The sequence below is a fragment of the Vidua chalybeata genome, chromosome 3 (assembly GCF_026979565.1).
Source record: "Vidua chalybeata isolate OUT-0048 chromosome 3, bVidCha1 merged haplotype, whole genome shotgun sequence".
In the NCBI taxonomy this organism is placed as follows: domain Eukaryota; kingdom Metazoa; phylum Chordata; class Aves; order Passeriformes; family Viduidae; genus Vidua; species Vidua chalybeata.
This window is the reverse complement of record NC_071532.1, coordinates 49,659,873-49,683,409: the sequence shown is the minus strand read 5'-3', so window position 1 is coordinate 49,683,409 and position 23,537 is coordinate 49,659,873. Positions and strand designations below refer to the sequence as shown.

At 41.9% G+C, this 23,537-nt stretch overlaps 2 protein-coding genes across 3 annotated transcripts in view; both read right to left on the bottom strand.

Moving 5' to 3' along the window:
• Positions 1-286: 286 nt before the first annotated feature.
• Positions 287-5,772, bottom strand: SLC35D3 (solute carrier family 35 member D3). The gene is made up of 2 exons (XM_053939787.1): positions 5,337-5,772; positions 287-4,166 (listed from the first exon to the last, which is right to left on the bottom strand). The coding sequence occupies exons 1-2, from the start codon at positions 5,770-5,772 to the stop codon at positions 3,337-3,339; spliced, it is 1,266 nt and encodes a 421-aa protein (XP_053795762.1). The 3' UTR covers positions 287-3,336.
• A 3,209-nt stretch (positions 5,773-8,981) lies between these two features.
• PEX7 (peroxisomal biogenesis factor 7) overlaps positions 8,982-23,537 on the bottom strand; it is a 41,709-nt gene continuing 27,153 nt past the window's right edge. For both annotated transcript variants that reach the window (XR_008430215.1, XM_053939373.1), the window contains 2 exons: positions 23,213-23,312; positions 8,982-11,838 (listed from right to left, as the gene is read on the bottom strand). Coding sequence is in view for 1 of the 2 variants with exons in the window: in XM_053939373.1 (XP_053795348.1) it covers positions 11,770-11,838; positions 23,213-23,312 (169 nt within the window). In the remaining variant the exon portion in view is untranslated. The remainder of the gene's footprint in view (positions 11,839-23,212; positions 23,313-23,537) is intronic.

Here is a 23,537-nt window from a genome sequence, read left to right as displayed (position 1 = left end):
TTAATTTATTATCTGACAACAAGGATGGTCTCCTTCTCTACATTAACCTGCAGGCACATTTGTGTGGAGCTCCAAGATGAATTCAGCAATAATCGCTGACCACAGCCTGGTCTGGCACAACCCAGTTTCAGCCATAGGCGTATTATGTACCTTTCATCCAAAGCAAACAGGTAAAAATTAATGCTTAAATAATCTCTTAGCGCTGCCATGCAACACAGATGATAATACAAATACTTAACATTGTAAAATTAAATTAATATTATGTCCTTTAATAATGCTGTCATTTTATAATGGAACTACTAATAATGAGCATAATCTTATTTTATGAATTAATAGAGTTATAACAGCTACACCAGTGACATTAAATCATCTTAAATATGTAACCAAAAAAATCACCACTGAGAACCACAGAAATTTTGAGCTGTACTGAGGTCCCAGCGCTTCAGAATCCTGTGTTCCTTTGTCTGTCCTTAGTCTCTCTGTGACAGTATTTATAGTGTGTGGTCACACGTTGAGGAAACTTGGATGATATAAAGGCACAAGAAAAACTATAAATGAAGCAAAAATGAACACCCTGAAGTAGTAACAATAAGAAAAGCAGAAGGCTTTTGGAAAGCAGTGCATTTTATTCCCACATCTCATTCTACCGTCTTCCACTGATGTTATTAAAATACCTCAGCACGAGGCAATATTTTTATTTCATTGTGCAACAGTGTCTGTTACTGAAAAACTGGATTGCATTTGCCAAATTCCCATTTTAATTTAGGGAATTTACAAGTAAAAACAGAATACAATATAATCACATTTCAACTATACATGCAAATGTACAACATTGTAACAGCAGCTTTTTTAATAGTCAAAACTGTTTGAATTTCCACAGATTTTTACAATTTAACGACAGTAAGTGGCAAAACATTTAACCTCCCCCCAGGAAAAAGTCCTGAAACAAGAGTCCAGTGGGAGAGCTTCCTACAGCACGTGTCAAACACAGTGTGTGCACTACAGGATCTAAGACTGGCATCCAGATTGTAAGTAGATCCACATTTTTGTGGACAGAAAACACTGAACACAGTGAGGACAGTTCAGAATTGTGGGTTTCTCTCCAGCCATCTGTATGATTACAATGCACTTCAATATCGCAGTGAGTTCAGTAATACAACAACTATAAGTCATAGGCACAAACTTCTTTAGTCTAGGATGCATTTGAAAAACTAACAAAAGCCCTATTATATTACCCTAGAAACAATAAATAGTACTTTTATTGAAAAGATCCCATATGGAGCTCGAACAGAAGGTAAACGTATTTTGGCATACAGCCAGTACCTCTTAAACACAAGCTATACATAACATGTGATGTACAGGGCTCCGTGCCTGTCCCCCAGCTCAGCAGCCACAGGCTTTTAGCATAAATGTCCTTTTAGCCATCTCTTTTAAAATTCATGGGTGATGCCAGGTCAGCCAACTTCTGCAATCATTCTGAGAACACACTGCCACAGCACCTGATGTTTCTGCCTGCATTTATTGACAAGAACCTAAAGCTCCCCCAGAGAGCAGTTTTGCAAATATTCCCTGCTGGGCAAATTGCTCACTTCAGACTGAACCCGCTGTGAGGCTAATGCTGCTCAGCTGGAGAGAGCACTGGGCCAGGCACTGGTTAATTAGGGAATAATTGATTTTCAGTTCAGTGGCTTAATAGATAATAAATAATTATTAATAACAACAATAACAATATTAAAAACAACAACAACAAACTTGGTTCATTTTTTTCAGAAAATGGTAATAGCTTGTTTCAGTCTGTTGTCAAGGTGGCCTCAATGGCTGCAGCACCCTTTCGGGGTGAGAAATACATCCTGTCAAATCTTTTCTCTGTCTAATCAGAGCAAAGGTTCCACCCAAGTACTCCCACCTACCAAATGGATATCTTCAGGCTAAAAAACAGCCTGTTTCCACAGTCTTTTCATTTAAACAGATGTGGGACAAAATACTAGCATATTCAGCAGAGGCCTCGCTGGAGTGCCTGCTTCCCACTTCCCACACGAGTGCTTGAGTTTCCAAGGGGAAAGGCAGCTCTCCCCCTCGCAGCCTATGGGGACAGGGACAGTCTGGGCACTGGGGAGCTGCTTCTGCCAAAGCCATGGATGTCCCTGTGCTGAACACACAGAGCATCCTGCTCCCCAAGCACTCAGCCATGGGATCTGCCGGAGCACCGGGCAGCTCCTGCTTCCTGCCCGCACTTTGTTCCACTGGACAGCACAGCACAGGGACAGTGAGGGCGGATATGCACAAAGCCACGTACCAGCACGTGGCCAGGATGTAGCACAACTGTCCTGCAAAAGCACCCCTGGGAACTTCAGAGCTGGTGTCCCCAGCTCTGCTCTCAGCCTCTGCTTATGAGAGAATGAATGGAGAAGATACCTGCCTTCCAGTCCAGGCTCTGATTCATCCAACTTTAGGGTACAAGGAGGTTTTAGACAAGGCACACACTTTCTCCCTAAATTTTTATAGCCCTCCCAAATCCAATCAATACATACCAACATTTCCAAAATCTTACTTGAGTCAAGCTAATATTCCAAATGCTACGTATCGTTAAAGCTCATAGATAAACACCCTTCTTTTGCCAGTCAAAGCTTCTCAGAAGCTCAGATCTGGTTCTGCTTTCATGTATACCACCACAAGACTAAAGGATTTCTACTGAAGACACAAAGCACCCAATGTAAACCAGGTCCAAGGCTTGGCCTGGAGGGCTTGAATTCATCAGATAAGAGAGTGATTTTACAGCAATATAACTGAAGCGGTACAACCTCTAGCTCTGTTGCAATTGTATTGACACAGAGGAGCACAAAAAAGTACAGTTAATACGAGTTTATATTGTAGGAATTAGTTATGTAGAGTACCTATAATTGGATGGATACAGATATAGAAGCACACTGACAGAGCCTCCAAATGTGTTAAAATCACCAGGCTCCAGACACAATCTAAGGTATAAGCCACTGCTGTGTCACTGGTACTGCCAAGTATCTCAATGCCACCGATATCCCTCATATTCCCAGCTGCTGGGCAAGCACCCCATGACTTCCCCTTACCCAGCTCTCTCTGTGTCTGCAGCAGAGTGTCAGCACCTTAGCTGAGGTGGGTCTAAAGTGACATACTGAAAGCAGCTGAAAGCAAGCCCAAAGCATGAGCAAACTATGACCTTTTGTTTTTTTTGACAATGAGGTAAAATCATCCTGAATGACTTGGATTTGTAAGTATTGATGTGGAAATGTATGCTCTGCCTTCCCCCTGTACAGAAAACCAGGTGTCTGTCCTCAAACAATAGGTTTTCAAATCTGCTTTTTAAGGGTTTGGTAGCTCTTCATTTTCTAACAAATAATCCTTCCTTATATAATTAGCACCCCTCACCAACCTCCATACTCCAAGATAGGCTTCTTTCAGTGAGCTTCTGTTCACTTCTTGTGTGACGGTGGATTTTCCCTGAACCACAAGTGCCTTGGCTGATTTCTCAGTGACGTCCTTCTCTTCCTCTCCACTCAGTCTCTGCCCTGTGGATGATCCTTCCACTGCTGCTTCCTCAGCCCCCTTCACCTGGGATATTGTCTCCATGGCAAAAAGAGCTTGGTCTCCAGCCTGCCTTTTCACCTCCTCTTCTCTAGCTTCTTTCTCCAGGTCCTCATAGTTGCTCTGCCGCCTGGTCTCAACGTACTTGGCCACACAGTAAATGACAGACCCCAAGGTGTTGACCACAACACCAGCTATAAATAACTTTGTGGGCTCCACATCATTGAATGCCACCATGCCTACCGTGATGGTGGCTATGCTCTTCACCACCCCTACAAAGCTGGTGGTCACAGCTGAGTTAATGTAAGTGCAGTGAAGGGTGGTAAAGTTCATGGCACAGCTAATCAGGACACAAGCAATAAAGATGCATACCATGGCAGGATCCTTCCACCCTGGGAAGGACCAGACATTGATGGAATCCATGCTGGCAAAGGAGCAGATGATGAGGAAAGGGGTGGCCGAAACAGCGATGGCATACTGAGCTGTCAGGGGTCCATATTCACTATCTACACTGGTTTTCTGAATGAGCACCAGGTAGGCAGCGTGTATCAGCACGGCCAGCACACCTGTCACATAGCCCATAGCATCCCCGGTCAGGTCACCAGCTCCTGTCATGAGAGTCACAGAGAGAAATAAGCAAAGGTGTTGCATGGGAAACAGAAAGAGAGTACCATTTTGGACTATAGGGATATTTAGGAAATATGCATCATTGCACTTTCCATAACCCCTAGGATTTGTCATGCTTGTCCCAAGTCTTGCCTCCCAACAAATCTCTTATACATTTTTTAAAGCTGCAAACATATTGAGTGTTTTTCATACCTCCTCTAAATCCCACAGCCAAAATCAGATTGCCTTCTTCCTTTTGTGAAGACACTGTGGAAGATTTGTAGCTGAAACCACACACACACACACACAGAGCAATCCTGAGCATCCTCTTGCCAGCACAGAGCAAGAGACACAGCACAGCAAGAGACAGAGTCCAGCAGCTCTGGCTGGCTGGGCTGCCTGCCCTCCAACCCACAGGCCATTCTGCACCCTCTAGCCATGGAGCCCTGCGGGATCCCTGAAGCAACAGCCTCCCTCCCTAGCCCCCTGTCAGTCTCTTTGCAGGTTAAATTACACACTCTGTATGTGCTCTGCTGTCTGAGGCAGCCCCTAGCCCAGGAGTGCTGTCGGGCCACAAAGTGCCACCTTTGCCTCCCACCCTACCTACACCTCGGATGGAAAGCAACACGGGTCCTCCTGGCCCCAGAGGGCTGTAGCTGACCCCTAAGCTTGCACCTGCCCTTGTAAAATGACACTTGCCCCAGCAGGGCTGCAGCTGTCCCATGGGCTTGCAGCTGCCCCTAGAACATTACATCTACCCCTGTAGATTCATCCACCCACCATAAGACTACACTTCCCTCCATAAGGTTGCACCTTCCCTGGTAGGGTTGCAATAAGGTTGCAGCTACTCCCACAGGTTCACACGGACCCCCATAAGGATGCACCTATCTCCAAAAGGTTTTACCGAGCCCTGCAAGAATGTACCAATCAGAGAGGGGCTGCAGCCACCCCTGCAAGGCTGCACCTGCCTGCCCGTGAGGCTGCATCTGCCTCCGCGGGGCCGCAGCTGTCCCCCAGAAGTGCACGTCCCCCGTATCCTCGCGTCCTTCTCATCGGGCTGGTGCTGCCCTCCCGGTCCCGAGCCCGAAGCCCGGAGGGAACGGCTATCGCTGTGGCCGCCCGTCCCGTCCCGTCCCGCCCCGTCCCCTCCGTGCGGTCGTGGTCGCGCTCACCGGCCAGCGCGGCGCCGCAGGTGGTGATGAGGACGGCGACGAGGACGCCGGGCGAAGGCATGCCGTCGCGGAGCACCAGGGCGCCGGTGACCAGGGTGACGAGGGGCAGGCAGCGCTTGAAGACGACATACATGGGGAGGCTGAGGCCGCGCAGCGACCAGAGGGTGAGGGTGGACTGCAGAGTGGCCAGGGCGGCCACGGCGGCGAAGGGGCGCGCCAGGCGGGGCCCGAAGGGCGGCAGCGCCGCCAGCCCCCGCCGCCGCAGCGCCTCCAGCCCCAGCGCCGCCGCCGCGCTGCTGAGGCACTGCAGCAGCGTTAGGAAGGCGAAGTGGTAGCGGGCCAGCAGGAACTTCAGCAGGATGTTCAGCGAGCCGGAGCACAGCCCGTGCGCCACCGCCACCGCGACGCCCCGCGCCCGGCCCCGCCACCGGAGCATCCTGCCCGCGCACGGCCCCGCCGCCGGGCCCCCGGCTCTGCCGCCCGCCCGGCCACCCGCCGCGGCGGCGGCGGCGCGGGGGGACGGGGACGAGAGGAGGCAGGGGGCGGGAGGAGGCAGGACGCGTTCCCGGCAGGGCGGCCACCGCCCCCGACGTGTCCCCCCCCGCGCCGCCCCCAGCGTGTCTCCCCTCCTATCCGCGTCCCCTCCCCGCCCCCAGTGTGTCCCCACGCCATCCCCAGTGTGTCTGCGTGGCCGCTGTCGGTGTCCCCCATCCGGCCGCCCCCGCCCCCCGTGTTTCCAGGTTCGTCCCGCGGTGTCCCCCGGAGCACGCCCGGCTCAGCGGGGATGGGAAGCCCCCCCGCTGTCCGCAAACCATCTCGACCCCGCTCGGGTGCAGGAGGACGGGCAGCGGGAGCGGCACCGAGGCGCTTTCCGCTCGGGGGAAAAGCCGCGGGGCGCCCGCAGCTCCGCAGCCGAGTGCCACCGGTCCGAAAATAATGTGGAAGAGCCGTCTCCCGGCGCGGGGAGATAAGTGCAGGCCCGCGCGTTCCGAAGCAGGGAGTACCGCTTTTCCTACTCCCCAAAAGTATACGGCCTCCCGGGAAAAAGCATCTATCGAGCCTGCCGGCAGCATCCCTCCCACTGCCCCCCTGCTTCCTCGGCTTATCCGAGGGAGCGCCTTCTCGGGTTGCGAACGGCAAAGAGACGGGGACTGCTGCTAAGAAAAGCAGGGAGAACCGGGTTCTAGCAGAGTTGCCTTGAGAAGTCACCAAAGACTGGTTGCTACACAGCTTTCAAAAGTCATGTTTTAAAGCCTGGTAAAGCCTAAATAAGCTGATCGCTTCTCTCGACTTTCCAGATGAGAGCTTTAACAGGAGATGGCAATAGACCATATCGAGTCTTAGGAAAAGGCAAAGCAAAAGCAGTTCTCTCGGGCAGCCAGAGAACTCCCCTCTACCACTCTCCTGCAGCGTCAGGCAACACAAGGGAAGGGAAAACTATACTTTTATTCAGAGCTGCCTTATAATATCGATTTCTCTCATCAGGACCGGCAGGGTAAAGCCAACAGGGCAAGGTTTATAAAATGAAATGGGGTACATATTGAGTGTCTGAAGGTGAAAACTGTTAATGCAGGAAAAGAAACCATAGGTACTGGAGACCAAGCCTGGTTTCAGAACCCACTGGAGAAATGTGCCAATATATTTACATCAGCCTCTATTTGGACTCACCCCAAGCCCACATGCAACACAATTTAAAGAAAAGTGTGGATCACCTTGACAGTGTTTGCACATGGGAGAAAAACAACTCATTCTGCCAGGTAAGTGCAGACGGAAAAAAATCAGACTGTACTTTCTGGAAATACTGTAGTAATCTGGACTATACCTGAGTGTATCCTCTGGCAGAAATAATTTTGTCACCTCACCAGTGAAATTATCACTAGAGAACTGAATCTCTGACATTGCAGAGTATTAGGCTGAAAAACTGCTTTGGGGGCTAAATATTTCCTTGACTGAAACAGAAAAACAAATGTATCAGAAACAAAAATTTTAATAGGCTATTTCACTTATAAGGACTGTAGAATGATCATCCTAGTCCAACTGCCTGACCAATTTAGGACTGACCAGAAATTAAATCATGTTGTTAAGGGCATTCTCCAAATGCCTTTTAACACTGACAAGCTTGGGACATCGGCCACCTCTCTAGGAACCCTGTTTGTGTCTGAATGCCTGCCTAGTAAAGAAATGCTTCCGAATGTCCAGTCTAAACCTCCCCTGGTGCATCTTTGAACCATACCCACACATCTAATCACTTGAGTCCCAAGGGGAAGAGATCAGAAGTTCCCTATCCTCTTGCTCTCCTTGGGAAGCATCAGAAAGGGATGATGTTTCCTCTCAGCCTCCTTTGCTCCAAACTAGACAAGCCCAAAGCCCTCAGCCTCTTCTCACAGGACATGTCTTCCAGACCTTTCACCAGCTTTGAGGTACACTGCTGGATGCATTCAAGGACCTTCACATCCTCCTTAAATTGTGGGGCCCAGAACTAAATGGAGAACTCAAAGAGAGGCTGCACCAATACTCAATATGGAAAGTCAAGTGTTCAAGCACCAAATCCTATCTTTTGGAACTCGCCTGTGCTATAATGGCAGCTTCTCTTGCAGCATCTCCCATGGTACTCCTAATTTCAATATTGTCTATAGACAGAAAAGGGAGGTGGAGAAGAAGCTGTTGTCCCTCACCAAGCCACCCTTTTCTCAACATGGATTGAGGCCAGGTTCAGTACTAGTCTTCCACTGCCTCTCCACCACTCCACAGTTACACAAAGTGTTCTCCTGCTGGGGAGATTCACTGGGGAGGAATTGAATAAAGCAACAGGGAGACATCATCAGAGGTGACACTGCAGGGAAGGAATTTCCCCCACACTGGCTGTTCATGTGTCCAGAGGGAATAGTGGCTGCTCAGTTCATACATTGACTCTGTTACTTGGCTTGGCAGTGAGGTAGTTCATAGCAATGAACGGCTCTGTGGTTCTTTACCTTAATGAGATGATTTTGAAACTTCAACTCTCATCCTTTAAAGGATGCTCAGTTCTTCATTTCACCTAGCTACAATGACACAGGTGAGTGGAAAACAAAAAGTGCAGCAAATTGGTGTCTTTCTAAGGGCATAGATTTTTTATAATGGCTTCTTGGATGAAAACAGTAAAGAGCTTTATAAAATGTTTAATGGAAAATATGTCTTAATTAGAGTCTAATGCAACCATCAGGTCTATCAGGGAAGAACTGTGTAGAGTTGTATCCATTCCCCATTCCACGACCCTGAGCACAGCTGAGCAGTTCTACTGAAAGGCACAGTACAGCCCGCTTATGCAGCAAAATTTGAGGCCAGCACTGTACTTGGCTAGAAGAAAGAGATCACTTAATTACTGACACATACTCTGCACAAGCAGACACAAAGAATAATTTTAAATTGCTTTCCTTTATGAAAATGAAGACCTGATGGGGCACACAGCCCAGCTGCATAAAGTTGCATAAAGTATGGTCTCTACCATTCCAGGGGAAAAATGTGACCATCACCCACTATTCATACATGAAATAAACCACGATTATGATACTCTTCTTAGAAGATACTCTCAGTATCTTGCACGGCATTTACTTTTTGAACAACATTTCTTAATTGGGGAAGTGAACACAAGAGTATAGCCAAAGATACTGTGTGCAATTAATTTAATAGCATTATAGAACAACAAATCCATGCCTTTAGAACTTGATTAATCAATATGTTTCTTGAACCAAAGAGAAACCCAGACTTAAATAAAACAAAATCTTTCACAGGAGCAAGTTTGAAAGCAGAAGACATTACATGTTTTAGATTGTTGTTGTTAACTGTTTCAGTAAATGAAAAAAAAAGATTGGAAGCTAGTATTTTGGTCATAAAATAAGAAGTATTTCTTCAAAACAATTATAGCAAATATTCCCTGAGAATTAAAAATCAGCAACAACTATTGCCAAATTGTTTTTTCTGTTACAGTGCAGAAATGTTACAGCACATTCTCACCATTTAAAGATCACACAGCAAGATTAAAGGCCACAGTTTTTATTTATTATGTGCATCTTCTAGACGTCCTCATATTTCAAGAGAAATAAATCCAGATACAGTAACCCTCAGCAGGGCTCCATGGCTAGAGGGTGCAGAATGGCCTGTGGGTTGGAGGGCAGGCAGCCCAGCCAGCCAGAGCTGCTGGACTCTGTCTCTTGCTGTGCTGTGTCTCTTGCTCTGTGCTGGCAAGAGGATGCTCAGGATTGCTCTGTGTGTGTGTGTGTGGTTTCAGCTACAAATCTTCCACAGTGTCTTCACAAAAGGAAGAAGGCAATCTGATTTTTTAACCAGGACATGAAGGGAGAGAAGGCAGCTGAGGAAAGATTTAATCCATGTGCTGAGTGTGCATGTTCAGAATTCCTAATTTTTCCCCCTGCACTAGGTTTTCTAAATTTTCCCTACCAACTGATAGGCTATGGCAGCATTCTGGAATAACCCATTCTCTCTGTCCCCCCAGAAACATGCATATAAAATACACACCTGCTACCAAAATGTTCCACTCAGACAAGCAACTTGTAATCAAAGCAGAAAAGGGAGATAAAACAGAAGAGTGGAGGAACTATTGAAGTTGAAATAATCAATTTTAATGCCTAAAATTAGATTTTATGGCCCATGGTACTGCTGAAAGCTGCATGCAGCACAGCTTTATTCTGCATTATTCCTCAGCACACAGAATTAAAGTGCAGTAAATGGTTCAGATTTGGTAAAGCACACTGTCACAAAAAAAAGATAAAATCTACTTTTTGTTATTAATTCAACTCAAAAAGATGTCAGTCCAGAGGCAGTTTGCCAAGAAAAATACAAAATCCAACTGGGATACAAATTATCATGTTGTAGAAGAAAGTTTTTTCCTGTCCAGCCTATATACCCCATCAATATATGCATGTCTCTCTGTGGCTACCTGTCAGTTCCCTAGCTCTTTCTCCAAGATAGAACAAGCATTTTTTCCTTGAAATTTGCAGGTCTTAGCTCAGCTGAATTCTTTCCTTCATTGCTTCAAAGCATCCAGCAGGTCTGGCAGTGTCTGCTATTGGTCGATCTATGAGTGCTGCAACCCAGAAGAATAGAGCATTTATTAACAGCACACTATGAAAACTTGACCAGAGATCTGCAAAGACCCAACCTGCAAAGAGTCTTTTGATTGTAGTAGTAGCTGAGATAGGCTAACAGCAGAAAGGAGACAGTTTTAAGAAGGTAAGAAAAATGGCTAGCAGAAAATGAGGAGAGAAGGCTAACACATACCAATGAGTGCTGCAGTACTATCACAGATTGATCCTAAAATACTATTCAGAGGTGTCTGGAGAAACATAACATCGGAACATCTCTACTTGCCCCAGAAAACTTAGATGGAAGTACCAGCATGTGGGCTGAGGGGTCAAACTGGGAATGCAAAGTATTCAACATACCTAGAACATGTTGTGCATATTGTAGTGACCACAATAGTTTGGCCATGCTGGATCTGCTATGCTTGTATCATGCAATTAATCTGCATGTATCTGGTCTGGACATCAGTTCTCACTTTGGCCAGGCTGTCACAGGTCCAGAACCACTGGATTTATGGCCATATTCTACTTCTATTTCTTGGAAGAACTTTCTAAGTGGAAATAGAAGACAAGTGTAATAGAAGAGATGGTTGCCCGATCTCTAAATCTTGAGGATTGTGATCCAATTAGTTTTGTATATATTTCATTTTTTCAAAACCATTTTCTCTATTATAAGAGTATCTTTATACATAACTTCATCAACTGTTTTGCTCAAAGAGATCTAAAGGAAAAATATATGAAAATAATCTTTACCATCTTTGTGAAGCAGCAACTAGAAAGGTCAAACAAATCAGCTGGCTATAAAATATGACATTTACTGTCGATCAAGAGTAAATGCATCATATTGCAAAAGAAAATAATGCAACATGACTCACAGCAAAACATAAATGCATCTGAGTGATACAAACTTTAGTTGACATTACAGTACTTTACAGTAAAAAGCCTTTCTTTTATTTTCTTTTCCTTTTTTTTTTCTTTTCTACAGTGACATCTCAAAATACACTGCCAGTAACTTTTAATCTTTATAAAGAACAAGAAGATTCAGGCCTCTCCTCTCATCATTAGCCAGATAGATCACAAACTTGTGTTGGTCATTCAGCTCTGAAGACACCACTGATACCTGCTATGGCCACTCTTCAGGCTCTGAGTAACTGTGGAACATTTTGCTAGCTCAAGTACTACCTGCACAGTAAACCAAGCCCAGAAGTCTCCACATGTTCAAGTGCACAACACTCCATTCAAGCGGTTCTACTTATAAAGAGACACTGAGATTAGTGACATTGTTGACACTTTAGCACAAATCTGGTTGTGGGGGAAGAGAGAAAGGTTCCTGGTGTGTCAGATCATCTTCTCTTCTAAACAGGAACTGCCAGACACGATGGAGTATAGATCTTGACTAGTTCGTCCCAAGCACAGTCCACCACCTACAAAGCAAACAAAATCTATTTAGGTTCTTCACAAGTGTCATTTTTACAAAAACTGCAGGGAACTTAATGCATATTGTGGATTTAATATCACTTGGTACTCTAACTTTAAATGCTTCAAAATTATACAATAACTAAATTGGTTTTGAATGTAACAAAAGAATGTAACTGAAAATTAAATTAAGGAAGGACAGACGTAAGTGCAGACTCTGCGATGTTTCTTCTCTTTATATAGTCTTAGGATCCTTTCACCATAATATCTAACCATTTCATTACCAGATCTGAACAATCTTCTTATACTTGCAGACATAGAAATAGCTTATAAACATTTTCCAAATGTCTAGTGCTGAGGAATGAATTATACAGGAAGTTTCCTGAAGAATTAAGCCAGAATTTCAGTCTCACGCTTGATAGGCTATGAGATCACTGTCTATTGTTGAGAAGAGAGATGTGTATTTGCTGATCACTGAGATTTGGGGGCCATAGTGTTGCTTCAAGCACTACCTAGACCCCACTTTTCTGATAAGAAGTGGTGCCACTTGTGGCACTTTATAAACACAGTGACTGATTCAAGTATAACCACAACTTCTCTGAATTCAACGTCCCAAGCTTCATCCTAGATGTAGGCTTGAACTTAAAATCAGAAAACCAGAAGGTTAACCTAAGTCTGTAGTGTTTAAAGATCTTAATAAATTACAAGACTCAGAGGAAAAAAAACTATGGAATGTTTTCAGTTTGAAAATTAATTGAAAATGCACTTCAGAGTCTGTAACAAAATGAAAGGGTTACCCACACTGACAATTACTCAAGAAGATGACCTATCATATATATTCACAAAATATTGTAGGAGACAAGAACTAAGGCAAATAGAACAAAGAGGAGAGCTAAAGAGAAAAAGTTGAGGAGGTCAACAAATAAATGCCAACAAATCTGGCTGAAACCATATTGCATTATCTTTACAATGTCATTTCCAGTTGGGATCACAAAAGATACAGTATTGGATCCTCTGCACAACAAGCTTCCTTCTGCTGCAGCCTGCAATTCCTGTTCTCTTCTAGAGCCAGAATGAACAGCTGCACACTAAAAATTTGGAAATCCAGCTACAGTATTTTATTTCAGACTATAATTAGCCCATTTTGTGTTTACTATACTGCACTATTATTCATTTTTATTGCTTCCTTAGCTGGTTCTACTTAGTTATTTGAAGTGCTTTCCATATACATCTAAATGGGTCAAAAAAACTCTTAACAATATGTCTGTCTATTCATACGACATAACAGAGCTTTCAGTAGCATAATGTTCTGCTGCATTGCAGTCTTTCAAATCATACCAAAAAGAAAATTTGAGTTTTCCACTAAATGCTGTGTAGAAGCTGGCAATCACATAAACTGCAGATTTTTTACTATTCTCCACAGCTACAGATCAATGTTCCATAGGAAACACTTTCTATTTTTGTAAAGAAACAAGAAACAAAAATAACACTTGGAAAAAATCCCATGGGAATTCCCACCTGGTATCAATGTAATTAGTATCCCTGAAATCCCCTCTGAACAAATATAGTTATAGAACCATTTAATCTAGCAACACTAAAAATAAACGGGGTATTAAAAGAGTTTGAAAAGGACCACTTGAGATAAATTGCCGAACTCACTGACTTAATGATACCAAATGAAAGGAGAAAACACAGCCAGCCAACAGGAGGGAAACAAAAGCTACAGTAAGTAACAGTGAATAAGAACAGTTCTCCTATGCAGCAGGAAGTCTATAATGAAATGCTGATACCAGAAATCTTGATGGAAATACACATGTGAAGTACAGAACGCAGGTATTTATGGGAAACTGGGACACTACAGCATGGCAGAGCATTAAAAAATTAATGACATTTCCATTTCTTCTTACTTTCTCCAAAACACAGGCAAGACTGGCAGAGAAAGGGGGCAACTGTAAGCTAGGAGTGCAGCAGCCAGCATTCTTTGATGGAGAGTGCCACGTGCCCCTTTGCAGTAGCTCAGAGATTGTCACTGCCTCAAATACAGATGACTAAGATGAATCCTAAGATGAAGTGAAGGACTTGTTCATGCAGCAACGGCATCAGTTTACAAAATGTCTTCTCTTTGCATTTTGCCTTTTATCTTGTGACCTTTCTTATAGAGTGGTCTTACAACATTTTTAATACATACTTCAAAGCACTTTAGCCTTTTTAAAAAAATAAACTATATGCTACTTAATTTAAATATTAAAAAGAGGTAGAAATTTAATTGGGATGAAGGCTCATCCAGCACACCACAGTAAATAAATACAGCAACCAAAAAGGGGCAAGTTCCTAGAATTTATATTTTGATCAATGAGATGATGTTACTGACAGGTGAACAAAGTCCTCCTGTGGTGGGAGGAAGACAAAGGAAAACTGAAAATCAACTCACAGTTGATTTGCACACCTGATAAAAATCCCTCCATTAGGAGCATGAAGGGATGGAAGTTTGTCCTCCTGTAAAAAATGTCTGCTGTCTTGGGGACAAATTTTACTCTGACACTCAAAGAAATCTCACCGATTTCAGTTTGTAGAGGGTGCATGTTTGTTTTTTTGTTTTTTTCAAACTGACATGCCAACAGAGTATAGGACAGTTTATTTCAGTTGCAAAGAACTGTATAAATTGCAATATCCTTATAATATTGACTATTTTGCACGGCGTATTTCATGCAACTTCCATTATCATTTATGAATACTCTTGTAACTATAGAATGCAGTTTTACTATAGCAACTTTTAAGTATTTAAGTGCAGGGAAAAGCAAAGTAATTACAGCTTAATCATAAAACAAGAATATTCCCTGTTGCACCGACTGGTAAACCACATCAAGAAATAATGCAAACAGAAGAAGCATTCTAAGCCTGGTAATTTTCATTGTAACTAAAGCTGCATGGAACAAAGGCAGTCTAACAAAATTCCATTTTTATTTGTCTTTAATGCTTTTATTTCAGTAGCAAAGTTGTGGCACCAGCATATACACTAAAGGTACTATACTGTTGTTATTGCAGAATAAATATCATGCCAATTTATGTGCCAGCAAAGATACAAAAACAAGTACAAAAAATGGGGATCACTGTATTTCTCTTCAAATAAAGCCAGAAAAGCAAAGAAACAAAAAAACTGCAGTCATCCCAGAAAGTTAATTGCTTGACTGCAAAATCATAGCTCAACTCAGCTAAAACAGCTATCCTGTATTTTATTGAAATATTTATCCTTGTCCCTGAGTATAACAATGTTTTCCACCCACTGATTTAATACTGACATCCATTCATTTATCAGAGCCATTTCCATTGACTCACTAACTGATTTACTCCCTTGACAGGCCCTCTGTTTCCTATTCATCACAATCATCTCGCCTTGCAATAGACTTAGACCTTTTCCAGCACCCGAGGGCAATCCATTCAGTCTAGTGCAATTACCTGCATGACATTCTGCCACTTTACTCTTCAGAAGAAGCAAGAGAACAAGAGAAAACTCCCAAGTTAGCCACTAACTTTTTTATTCATTACTTGAAGGCACAATAAATCTATCTGCTAGCATAATCAAGATTAAATATATTCAAAAGAACAACTAAAAAATTAAGAGTTCAATTACCCTTTATGAAAGGGTTTAATCAGAAGAAAGAACAGTCCTCTCTAGATTAGTATCTCAGAACTATCTTGGTGCCACTGAGTTTCCAGAGTGCTCATAATGAATCACGTGATAATATGTAAATGTGTCTGAGACCCATTTCTCATCTTCTTCCCATCCCATTTTCAAATGAGACCTGTCTTTTTTTTTTTTTCTGTAGAAGAGCCAGCAGAAAAAAAATTCAGTTCTTGACTCCCATTAGTTGTGTTTCCCTTCCTCTTTTGGTTTCTTATCTCCTGTGTCTTCTCAAGCATAACTTAATGGTCTATTTATATCATTATTACATGTTTTTGAGGGATCCTGAACATCCTCTAAGCTTGTGGGATGGAGATTAATTGAAGATAAAGCAAGCTATTAGGCTTGGTTTGCTACTCATCAAATTATTTTCACAGGTGAACATTAAAACTAATTGGTCACATGCATAATGGACCATGCATGAGTTTAAACTCATTCAATACCTGTTTCTTCTATAAAATCTGAACCACTACTGTGGCCTGTTTGGTTAGCAGTTGCCAGAGTGAACTGCATGATGCCAACCTTTACGTGAGGGTGAAAGTAATGGGAGTTTGCAAATAAAACTTTTTCTTTTCAATGTGCAGTAACACCAATATTTTTTTTTAAATTTACTTTTGAAAAAAACTACCTTGATTTAATTATTATTTCCAGTAAAGACAAAATGAAACAAACCCCAGAGCAGACCTTCTTATAAAGATCTAGGTTAAAACTAGAGTTATCATAAACAGATGCTTCAAATGCTGCTTAAAAAATCCATTTATTTCTTAAGGAAAAAAAGAGATAGAAGACTTGAGGGGCATTATTTTTCACATTGCAAAGATATGTCACAAAGAACTGATATCAGAAGCCAAAACCTGTCTCATCATTTGTTCTGTTTCTCTAACATGGATAATGGGAAGATGACTTGGAGTCACATTTCTGAATGCAAGTCTTCCAAATGTGCTTTCATCAATAAGTTGTAAAGGAAATGGAGATGTGAGTTGCAGGTTAGAAAAAAATCCTTGAAATCTCCGCAGATTTGGTAGCAATTCCTCTGTACTCTAAAAATTAGGAGGAAGACATCACATCTTCCAGAACTGGTTTAATTGATAAGTCAGTTTTTAAGTTCTGTAGAAGGTACATTGGAACTGCAAAATGCCTTTCTATGCTGATACTGACCTTGGTGACCCCAAATGCAATCAATTTCCACCAGTGAAACTGTTTTCTAATGACTCTATTCAACCTTCAAATTCATCCTTCAGCTTGGAGTTAGGTTCAGTTCCTTCCTTTTGGGTTATAATCACAAATAATCATAAGCCAAACAGTTTCAGTAACAGCTGCAATATCCTGCTGTCTTCCCCTGAGTTTCACTTGTGCAATTCACTGGGACTTCTCAAACGCTTATGGGTCATGCAGGAGAGTAAGAGAGAGTAAAAGATGGGGCTCACAGAAGTAGCAAGTATTTGTAAGCCATTGCACCAAATAAAATGCACAAGCAATACATTTACTGAGTAAGAAAGTACTGTCTCCCATCCTTCCCAGTACTTCAGTATCAAAATTGATTTTCCTCTCCAAACAATTGCAGCTTTTACAAAATTGTGATGCCTGACAGAAACCTTTCCAAACACCAAGAAACTTTTGCTGATAATGGCAAATAGTGATCATTACTCATGAGTGCCTAGCTTTGACTTACACAGTGAAAGTTTAATTTTCACAGTTTGGGAAAGACATACAGTAAGCACCACTAAGAAATATCTCCTTCTTTTAGCCCCTCCAACTCAGTAAGGTGTTCAGATCGGTTTAACACTTGCAGCTGGTGAAGTCTGATATTTTCTGGAAAAAATCCACTCTAAAATTAGGTAAGTAGGATCTTTTTATCTCAAAGAATCAAAGAAACTGCATAACTTCAGTAGCACCCTAGAGAAGGACCACAAGGAGAGACTAAAATGAAGTACACATAGTGTTATAATTGTAGCAGTGGCATAGCCACAACAGCTGGGTGGAAGCTATCAGGACCTTAGTAATTAAGTGTAAAAGATAACAGCAAGTGATCAAAAGAAAAAAAGCAGAGAGTATCTGTTTTTCTGTACATTTCCACAAGATGTAACTCCGTTTTTATATGGAACAATCAACATTTCTGGGCCTCTTGAGCATCCAAAATTAATTTAAATGAACAGCAAAATACATAGCCAAACATACACAGCCTTACTAAAGACATCATGTGCATTTATATTTGGCTATATTGGTTAAGCCAGCTTCTGCAGCCCCTCCTGTCCCTTCTGCTTCCCATGTTGGCACAGCTAATGCAGCACACTGCAAAAGCTGCACAAAGAAAACGAGCAGAACAAACCTGCACACCAAAACTTGACAATGATCAAAAATTTCCCCATAAGGCTGGAATAATTTAGAACTAGATTTCAAGTTACCTTCAGGGCATGCAGGTCAAGTGTATATAGTTTGGCCATGGCCTCCCTCCAGCTAGTAAGAAATTACAGGTTTAAAATTTTAGTGATGCAGGATAACATCAGTTTAATGGGATCAACAGACCAATGCAGGCACCTCTTCTCGGCTCTAAGTACCACTGGCCAGGTGCAAGGAAGGAGCAGACAGTGGTTGGGCAGAACATGCTGGTGACACCCCACAGCTTTAGGAAGAAGAGATCGAAGTTCAGGAAGGCCAAATCACAAGACCAGTGTAACAGAGAGCACAAGAGCCACTGGTAGCATGACTGTCTCCATAATATAAGGTTACCTTATTGCTCTCTACAACTTCCTGACGGGAGGTTGTAGACAGGTGGGGGTCGGTCTCTTCCACTGGGCAGCAACTGACAGAACAAGAGGACACAGTCTCAAGCTACGCCAGGGAAGGTACAGGTTGGATATTAGAAAGAAATTTTTCACCGAAAGAATAATAAAGTACTGGAATTGTCTTCCCAGGGAGGTGGTAGAATCACCATCTCTGGATGTGTTTTAAAAAAACTGGACATGGCACTTGGTGCTATAGTCTAGTTGAGGTGTTAGGGCATAGGTTGGATTTGATGATCTTAGAGGTCTCTTCCAACCTCATTATTCTGTGATATGGGGTGCTGTGTGTGTCATGGTTTAATCCCTGCCAGCACCATGCTGCGGCTCACTCACCCCAACCCCACCAGATTGCATGGGGAGAATTGCAGACAAAAGGTTAGAGAAAACTGCAGCCAGAAAGTTAGAGAAAACAAGTTCCCTCCCAAACTTGTTGACAGAAATAGCTATTTACACTGACAGCTGCCCTTTTGTAGTGCAATTATGATCCTACACACAATCACAGTAGAAGCAAATCCTAAGTGATCACTATTTGTGTTGTACACAAGTTATTCTAAAACCTAGACTTCAGCAAGCATTCAGGTAACAGATAATTTTGAACTAGAGAACTGACACTTGGGTCATTCTCATTTGGAGCTGAACATTTTTAATTTCCAAACAGAGCACCTCAGCATGGTACATTGTGGAGTCCTGTTCTGATCTGGCATGTCACAGATGTCTAATGTCCTTTTCACATACCAAGTGCTCACTACACCAATTGCCATAACTCCCACTGAAAATTACTAATCCTTGCAGTTTAGGAATGTCATTGTTCATAACACAGAAGTGTAGAGAAATTGAAAGATTCCTCTCTTGTTCCCATTAGATACTTAATCCTGTTCTCAGCAGCACAACAGAAAGCCTGACTCAATGGAAATCAGTAATTTATACTTTCCACTGGCTGCTTTACAAAGTTCAAATGAAGATATGAGGTGTAATCAAGACAAGAAGGGAATGTTTACAGGATCTGTACTTTTATCTGTGTCATTCATGGATTGCCTGAAGTTATTTAAAATGCATTCATGACTCCCATATAGCATTTAACCTGTAACAGAAGAAAAAGGCTGATTTTAAATAAAGCTGCACAAGTAACACCAAAGGAAGTTACCTATAGCATGTAAACATGAATGTAAACACAGCAAAATCCCAGAAAGAGATGGCTTAAAGGAGGATGATATTTTTATTCATCAGACCATTCACAAGAAAAGTAAATATAAGGAGAGAAGTAAGAAATCCAATGAGCTACAGAGCACAACTCCACTACATGGTCTAGCATTACCAGCCCCAAGCAAGGAATAGTTTATAGCTGATTATCATTTTTGAGTCCCTACACACATCCTATGTCTCTCTAGTGTATATACAAGGAAGCAAACTTCAGTTGTTTTTCTTATCCCTAAATTTTGGAAAGAACTATCTGGTTTTTAAAACTGCACACTCTTAATGTTGCTGACAGGGTAAACAGATTTGCTCAGTTCTTAATACTACACACCATCACAAATTTAACAGATTTTTGGTGCTTAGGGTCTTGTCATTGTTCTCATGTGTGCCTAGGCTACTTTGGCTGAAAGCTGTAGTTGGGAGTATTTGCTCCTGGAAAACATGCCTGGCAAACTCTCACATCAGCACTTGCAGTTTAACAGAGAAATACCCTGAATATCATGAGGATAATTTCTGTTAATGCTTTGCACGGCAAAATGCACATTTTTCTATGCACCTGAAAGTTTGTTTGTTGTATCAAATTTCTATGAATCTGATACTAACATTATGGTGGGGGAAAAAAACCCCAAACCAAACAACATCTGATTTATAAAATTCAAAGCTTTCAAAAACCATCTACTTTACATTGAAGCAGATAATCCAAAATAGATACTAGAATATTTAATTAAGCGCAAAGGAGTTTACTGTTTCATCTAGCTAATACTAGTGGGTCTCTTCACATTCCTTATGGTGAGATTTTTTCCACGTTGCCTCCCTTAGCACAAGGACCAGCTTGCCTGCATGTACCTACTCTCTGCCTGAGGGTTCTTTTCAAAGCTCAATCAGTTCCACAGGAATGTCTTGTAATTCCTAGATTACTAGCTACTTAATCACAGTATCTATTCTGAGCACTTTTGATAGTGAATATGATTTTTTCCTTGACATGTAAAAAATACCTCAAAAATGCTGAAATTCATTGTGCAAAGCCGAAGAAAACATAATCTGTCTAGACAACAAAAGATACCATTAAGAATGAAAGCAAAGGTTAATGACCAGAATGGTACTTAATTTGAGTATAAATGAATAGCTTGTCCATTATAAATAAAATACCCTGCATTCTTCCTGGATCTCTCTACTCTTTCTCCCTGAAGGAGAAGAAGCAGTTCAAATCTGAAGTCATAACTCCTTATAAAGCAAACAGTGAAAATCACAAATCATGCAAATAAATGAAGAAAACAAATAACGGAGCTCATCATCAGATTGATAAAGAACAGAACATAAAGACAACCTACATATTGGGAAGAGCAGCACAAAAATAAAAAAAAGCAAATAATCTTTGTTGGATGGATGCAGAAGCCAGGGAAAGACTCCAAGGGCTCATACTAGAAGTAACTATTCAGCAGGTGTTCATAGATTCATAGAATGGTTTGGGCTGGAAGGACCTTAAAGATCATCTAGTTCAAAGCCTCCCTAAGATGCACAAGGACACCTTTCACTAGACCAGGTTATTCAAAGTCCCTTTCAGCCTGGCCTTGAACACTTCCATCCACAACTCTGGGTAATCTCATCACCCTCACAGTAAAGAATTTCTTCCTTATTCCTACCAATGATCTCTCAGTTTGAAGCCATTACCCTCTGTCCTATCACTACATGTCCTTGTAAAAAGTTCCTTTCCAGTTCTCTCAGAGGATCCCTTTAGGAACTGGAAGGCTGCCACAAGGTCTCCCTGAAGCCTTGTCTTTTCCAGGCTGAACAATCCCAGCTCTCTCAGCTTGTCTTTGTATGAGAGATGCTTCAGCCCTCTGATCATCTTCATGGCCTTTCTCTGGACTCATTGCAACAGGTCCATGTCCTACTCAGAGCTGAACAAAGTATACTCAAGGTATACTCGTGGGTCTTCCTATAAAAATGGGGGTTATGTTTCCCTTGTGTTCACTCCTTAACTTAGTGAGAGTTTAATTTTATCATAGATTTTTAAACTTCTTTTAAAAAAAAACCATTCACAATTTGCATTGCTGTGATATCCAACCCTCAGAATACATTAAATCAACTCAATGGAAAAAAAAACAGAGGAATATCAAAGCTGTTGCAAATGCCAAACTTCTGTCTGGAATGCACACTGGCACTCGGCAAATATGGATATATACCCCAGATTTATAGATTTTGTGCACTAAGTCCAACATCAGACTTGGAGAGTTTCTGCATAAGAAAAAAGATACCTGAATGTACAAATGTCCTAGTGTTGATGGGTATGCTCACCATAATTTTCCTTTTTTCAACATAAAAGTGCATGTGCGCTTTTCTTTCATTATCTACCATGAAGCAATGGGCTTGTTGTCAAAGCAATCACATCCTCAATACAAAATGAAAGAGAAAATCATCTCTCTTCATTCAGACCAAATACAAACCCACAGCAACTTCATGGAAAACTGAACTGGGCTCATGCACTGACTATGAAGCCCTAAATGCACTATGCTATGCTTGCTGCTCCCTCTGGACCCAGTGCAGCCAAACCACATCTGTGCAGTCACTCGGGATGAAGTTTCAATCCCCAGCAACTGGCCTTTAAGTATTCTTGCCTTGCACTGATGAAAAATAACCTGAACCTTGAAAGCTTTTTTGAGCCTTACGAATTCCCCCATGTGGTTCACAGCATGGCCTTGTGTACAGTCACTGCAGCATCACTGAAGCAACAGAATTTAAGGAACAACCAACCAGACAGAAAACCCATCAAGCTATCATTTAGCTAGAATGTTTTCATGTGCAGTAAGCTAAGTATCTGGCCAAACACCTTTCTCCCATGCCCTTTTACCAGCAGAAATTACAATGGTTTTAATTCACTTTGTTCAAACTGAATGTGAATGTAGATGTTACAATTTTTATCTGGGGTAAAAAAAATTTTTACTGTGAATTTGAGAAGACTCTAGATGCAAATTATATCTCCGGCACATTAAATAGTGCAAATCCTTACAGTAATTTTTGTGTGAAAACTAAAGGCTTTCTCATTTTAAAGTAAAAAATTAACTTTAGTTTTTCAAAGTTTCTAGTCTAAAAATAATTTCATACTACAAAAAAAGAATCCTGTTTACGAAACAGAAACAACTGTAGCAACAGAAGGAGAGGAGAATCCTTACAGAACCAGTACATAAATAATGGCTACTGATAAAATAGGTTCTACTTATTCACTTTAATAGCTGAGGGTTTTTGAATTTCAGCCACAGATTAAGCCTAGTCCTAGTAAACCGTTTGCCAAACGTAACCTCCTAGTCCTGTAAACAGTTTGCCAAACATAACCTAGGCATCATATGTGACACTACCAACATTTAACTTGACAATTGAAGTAGATGGAAGAAAGCTCTGTATCTCAGCTTAGCATTCTAGACTCTTCTCTACTATTCTTCCTTCTGAAACAAAATACTTCATTTTCCCAGAGCTCACCATGGCTTTCAGTTATCTGATTTTCAATCGTGTCTGTTCTGCCCTCCTCTCCTACCCAATGCAAGGAACTGCTTCACAAATAGAAATGGACCTGAAATCAGGTTTATTTGATAAGCATTCAGCCAGACTCACTTCCAGAAGCTTACTGCAATCTGGTGACTTATTCAGGATCTGAGTCCTGCAGCTCAGCCGTGACCACAGTGCCTATAACAGGCAAGTGAAAAGTAAATGCAACCCAGCTCTTACCTGACCGCGATTGTGAAGACTTAAATCGAGACCACATGTAAATTCAGTGTGATGCTCAACTGTTTCCAGCAAAGGATTAGGCTTGGAAAAGTCCCAGAATCTATAGAGAGAATAAAGGAGGGAGAGAGAAAGGGAAAAAAAAAATCAAACAAACCACAATTAAAGTAATTGAAAGGCCATTTCAAAAATATAATGCAAGATATTGACAAATCTGTTGCTGCCAGGGTATTTAAAAAAGCAAACTCATCCACTTAGGAAACATAACAAATACTCCTGCAAAGCCATCTGCTGATTTGCATAAATTAAACCCCACTGGGCAAAGCCA

Bases quoted from the DNA above. Each gene is read 5' to 3' on its own strand.
- SLC35D3 (XM_053939787.1), bottom strand. From the start codon at position 5,772: ATGCTCCGGTGGCGGGGCCGGGCGCGGGGCGTCGCGGTGGCGGTGGCG. The intron at 4,167-5,336 runs GTGAGCGCGACC...CTCTCATGACAG, and splicing joins CTGCGGCGCCGCGCTGGCCG to GAGCTGGTGACCTGACCGGG.